The sequence below is a fragment of the Mesitornis unicolor genome, unplaced genomic scaffold (assembly GCF_000695765.1).
Source record: "Mesitornis unicolor isolate BGI_N332 unplaced genomic scaffold, ASM69576v1 scaffold24309, whole genome shotgun sequence".
NCBI classification, from domain to species: Eukaryota; Metazoa; Chordata; class Aves; order Mesitornithiformes; family Mesitornithidae; genus Mesitornis; species Mesitornis unicolor.
In genome coordinates, this window is record NW_010208277.1 from 19,716 (window position 1) to 22,499 (window position 2,784).

General features: G+C 48.1%; 1 protein-coding gene across 1 annotated transcript in view; it reads right to left on the reverse strand.

Moving 5' to 3' along the window:
- LOC104546939 (rabphilin-3A) overlaps positions 1-2,779 on the reverse strand; it is a gene marked incomplete at its 5' end in the record, with an annotated part of 6,969 nt that extends 4,190 nt beyond the window's left edge. Inside the window, 4 exons of the mRNA XM_010192453.1 lie at positions 348-457; positions 1,456-1,530; positions 1,633-1,712; positions 2,734-2,779. Of these exons, the coding sequence (XP_010190755.1) occupies positions 348-457; positions 1,456-1,530; positions 1,633-1,712; positions 2,734-2,779 (311 nt within the window). The remainder of the gene's footprint in view (positions 1-347; positions 458-1,455; positions 1,531-1,632; positions 1,713-2,733) is intronic.
- Positions 2,780-2,784: the final 5 nt, after the last annotated feature.

Consider the following 2,784-nt stretch of genomic DNA (forward strand, 5'->3'; position numbering starts at 1 on the left):
AACACCAAAAATTTTTAGAGACATCTAAATATTTTGCCAAGACGCTGTCAAATTATGCACAGATTTACATTACACAAACATCTATCCTGATAAGAACAGTAATGCCAATAATTTAATATTAAATAACAGGGTCAAAATGCTTTTCCATCTCTCTGAAAAAGGACCTCTAAAACCAGCATGTTCACAGGAAACACGTTGATGCTGACCAAAAACTCTGCATTTCCAGGTGCTCTATCAACACCTGCACAGTGTCCTCCTGAGGAAGGTGGCTCATGATGCTCTGTGCAAGAAGACTCATGGTCCCCATATCCCACCGCACCATGGGACACCCCAGCTCCTCCGCTTGCCTGAGGGTTTTCCTCTGCATGTCCTCATCTGTGATGCCGTGGTACACCAGGGTCTCATTCCACACTGGGTTACGGGTGTTGCGCAGCGTCTTCGTCCTCAGCTTATTTGACTACGGCATCAAAAGAAAGCACGGCAGAATTACACCCCCAAACTCCTCCACACCTAAATTTCGGCTCCTGGCAGAGAAGCTTCATCACTTCTGGCTCACAAGGGGTGGTTTGTCTGGGGCATGGAGGACTCTGCAGGATGTCACCACTGTCCACTATGAGCCATCAGCTCCAGGTGAGCACCACCAACCCAACCAGGTGGACTTTTATGCAAGCACCGGTCACTCAGTTGCCTGCAGTGGCCAGGGCTTTCTTTACTGCCTGCAGTTTACTCACTCAAGGATAATTGTACAATAAAGTTTAACTTAATAACTTTTAAAATTTATATTATTATTTTTAATAAATTTCAGTCAGACTAAAATGACACTAAAAATCCAAACTCTTTCCTTATCATATGACCTATAGCGCTTGCCTGTGTTCCCACAAGAGATCTAACCTACAGCACAGGGCAGGCTGCGTGGGGCTTGGGTAATGGTCCAAAGGAGATGACAGCTTGTGAAACGGGGAACTCTGTCACCTGTTCATGTGCTTTTCATTAATGTGTGTGCAAAAGAAAAAAAAAATAAAAAAATAAAACAGAAGAATGGTAGAAACCAAAGAAATTCCCAAGATCACAACACCTCAATTTACTCTGCACAAGACGTTACTCAATGGTTATTTCTTTGCAGCTCTGAAGCAAATGGATTGTTCAAACTCTGGTAATAATTAGAATTTGTGTCTAGTGTTTTGTGATGTGTTAACAGCATTGCTTCCTCCAGAGCTCGCCTCCTTCCCCAAATCCCATCCCTGCCTGTAAGATGAGCTGTTCCTTGGGTACAGGAGAGCATCTGCAAGCACCGATGCTTTTCAGAGAGACCTCCTGGGTAAAACAGCAGCAGTGAGCGACTGTCAGAGAAATGAAGGGGAGGAAGCTCGACACAAGGCAGGGACCTCAGGGGGCTCTGAGAAACCTCAGCTCCATCTCCAGCCCAAAATGCACCTAAACCAGGCAAAGCCTCACCTTGCTGGCTCCAGGCAAGAGGTGCAGTTTGACGTAGGGATCTGCCAGGCCGTTTGAGTCCATTGGTTTTAAGCCCTAAAAGATAATAAAGAAAACATGGGGTGTGAAACCTTGAGCAGAGCCAGAGGGACCTAAATTGGTGAAAGAAAGGGGGAAGAAAAAGAGGACACCACTTACTTTGGCCTTGATGAGGGTGCAGTGCAGGGAGCTGTTCTCCTGGTCGTAGAGCAGGCTGAACTCCAGTGCTCCCAGTGTAGCTGAGAGGAAGAAAAAGGAGGAGGAATTGGAAATAGGACCTTGTTAAAACCCTAGCCAATAACTGCATTTAATAAGCCCAAATTAGTAATAGTTAGAAAGATTTGTGGTTAAAATGTAAAGGCCATTTAATGTGTTGGCATCAAATTGCTACCCACAGACACAGCCAAAGTCACGAGCTCCGGTTACCAAAGCTTTACTGAGGTGGAAGTGCCCAGGGAGGGCAACTGGGGCTTTTGAACTGACTTTAATATTCAGCAGGCAAAGGAAGAGGCAATGGTACAAACACTTCTGTGGGCACAGCTCGGGGAGGCAATGCCCCCAGGACTGCCTTGTAAAGGTGTTTCAGCTCAGGTGGCCAGCATCTCCTTTCAAGGCTTAGTCCCCATTTTGATCTGTTTAGAAACCAGCCCTCCCTTGACTTCACATGGAAAAGACTGCAGGAGGATGGGTTAGCATAGGACTTCAGCTGGGTCCATCCGCTCCTCTCCAAGCATCGTTTCACACTCGCTCTTTGCCCGGAGTGGCTCCCCTCATCCTAGGTGGGAAAAGGCTGGACAGGCGAGGCACTGCCCTGCCACAGATGCTGTCCCTCACACAGCAAATTCCCTTTTTAGGAGAGCAAATGGCTGAACAACAAGATCTCAGAGTGTAAAGGTACCAAAACCACGGAGCCTTTCCTACAGACAGATCCAGTGGCATTTCTCACAGTGAAGGATGCTTGGATAGAAAGAGACAGCCACCTTCAGGACTCAGATTTGGGAATGGGAAGGTGGTGTGAGCACAGAGCCCAAACCAAGTCAGAGCTCAGTAATTTTATTGCAAAACCGACGAAAGATGCCATGAGCTGCGCTGAACTGACCGAGCAGGGACAGCCTGCAAGCCCCTGCCCAGCTCCCCGCAGGGAAGCAGCGTTCCCTGAGACTCCCGACCTCATGGTCCCGCAGCAGCCACCTCCTCAAAATCCCAGTTTTCCCAAAGAAACAGCTCCCTCCCCTCCGGCCGGGTGTCCCGGGTACGTACTGCCTTCATCAGAGTCGTAGCTGTTGGCATCCTCCTCCTCCTCCTCCTGGG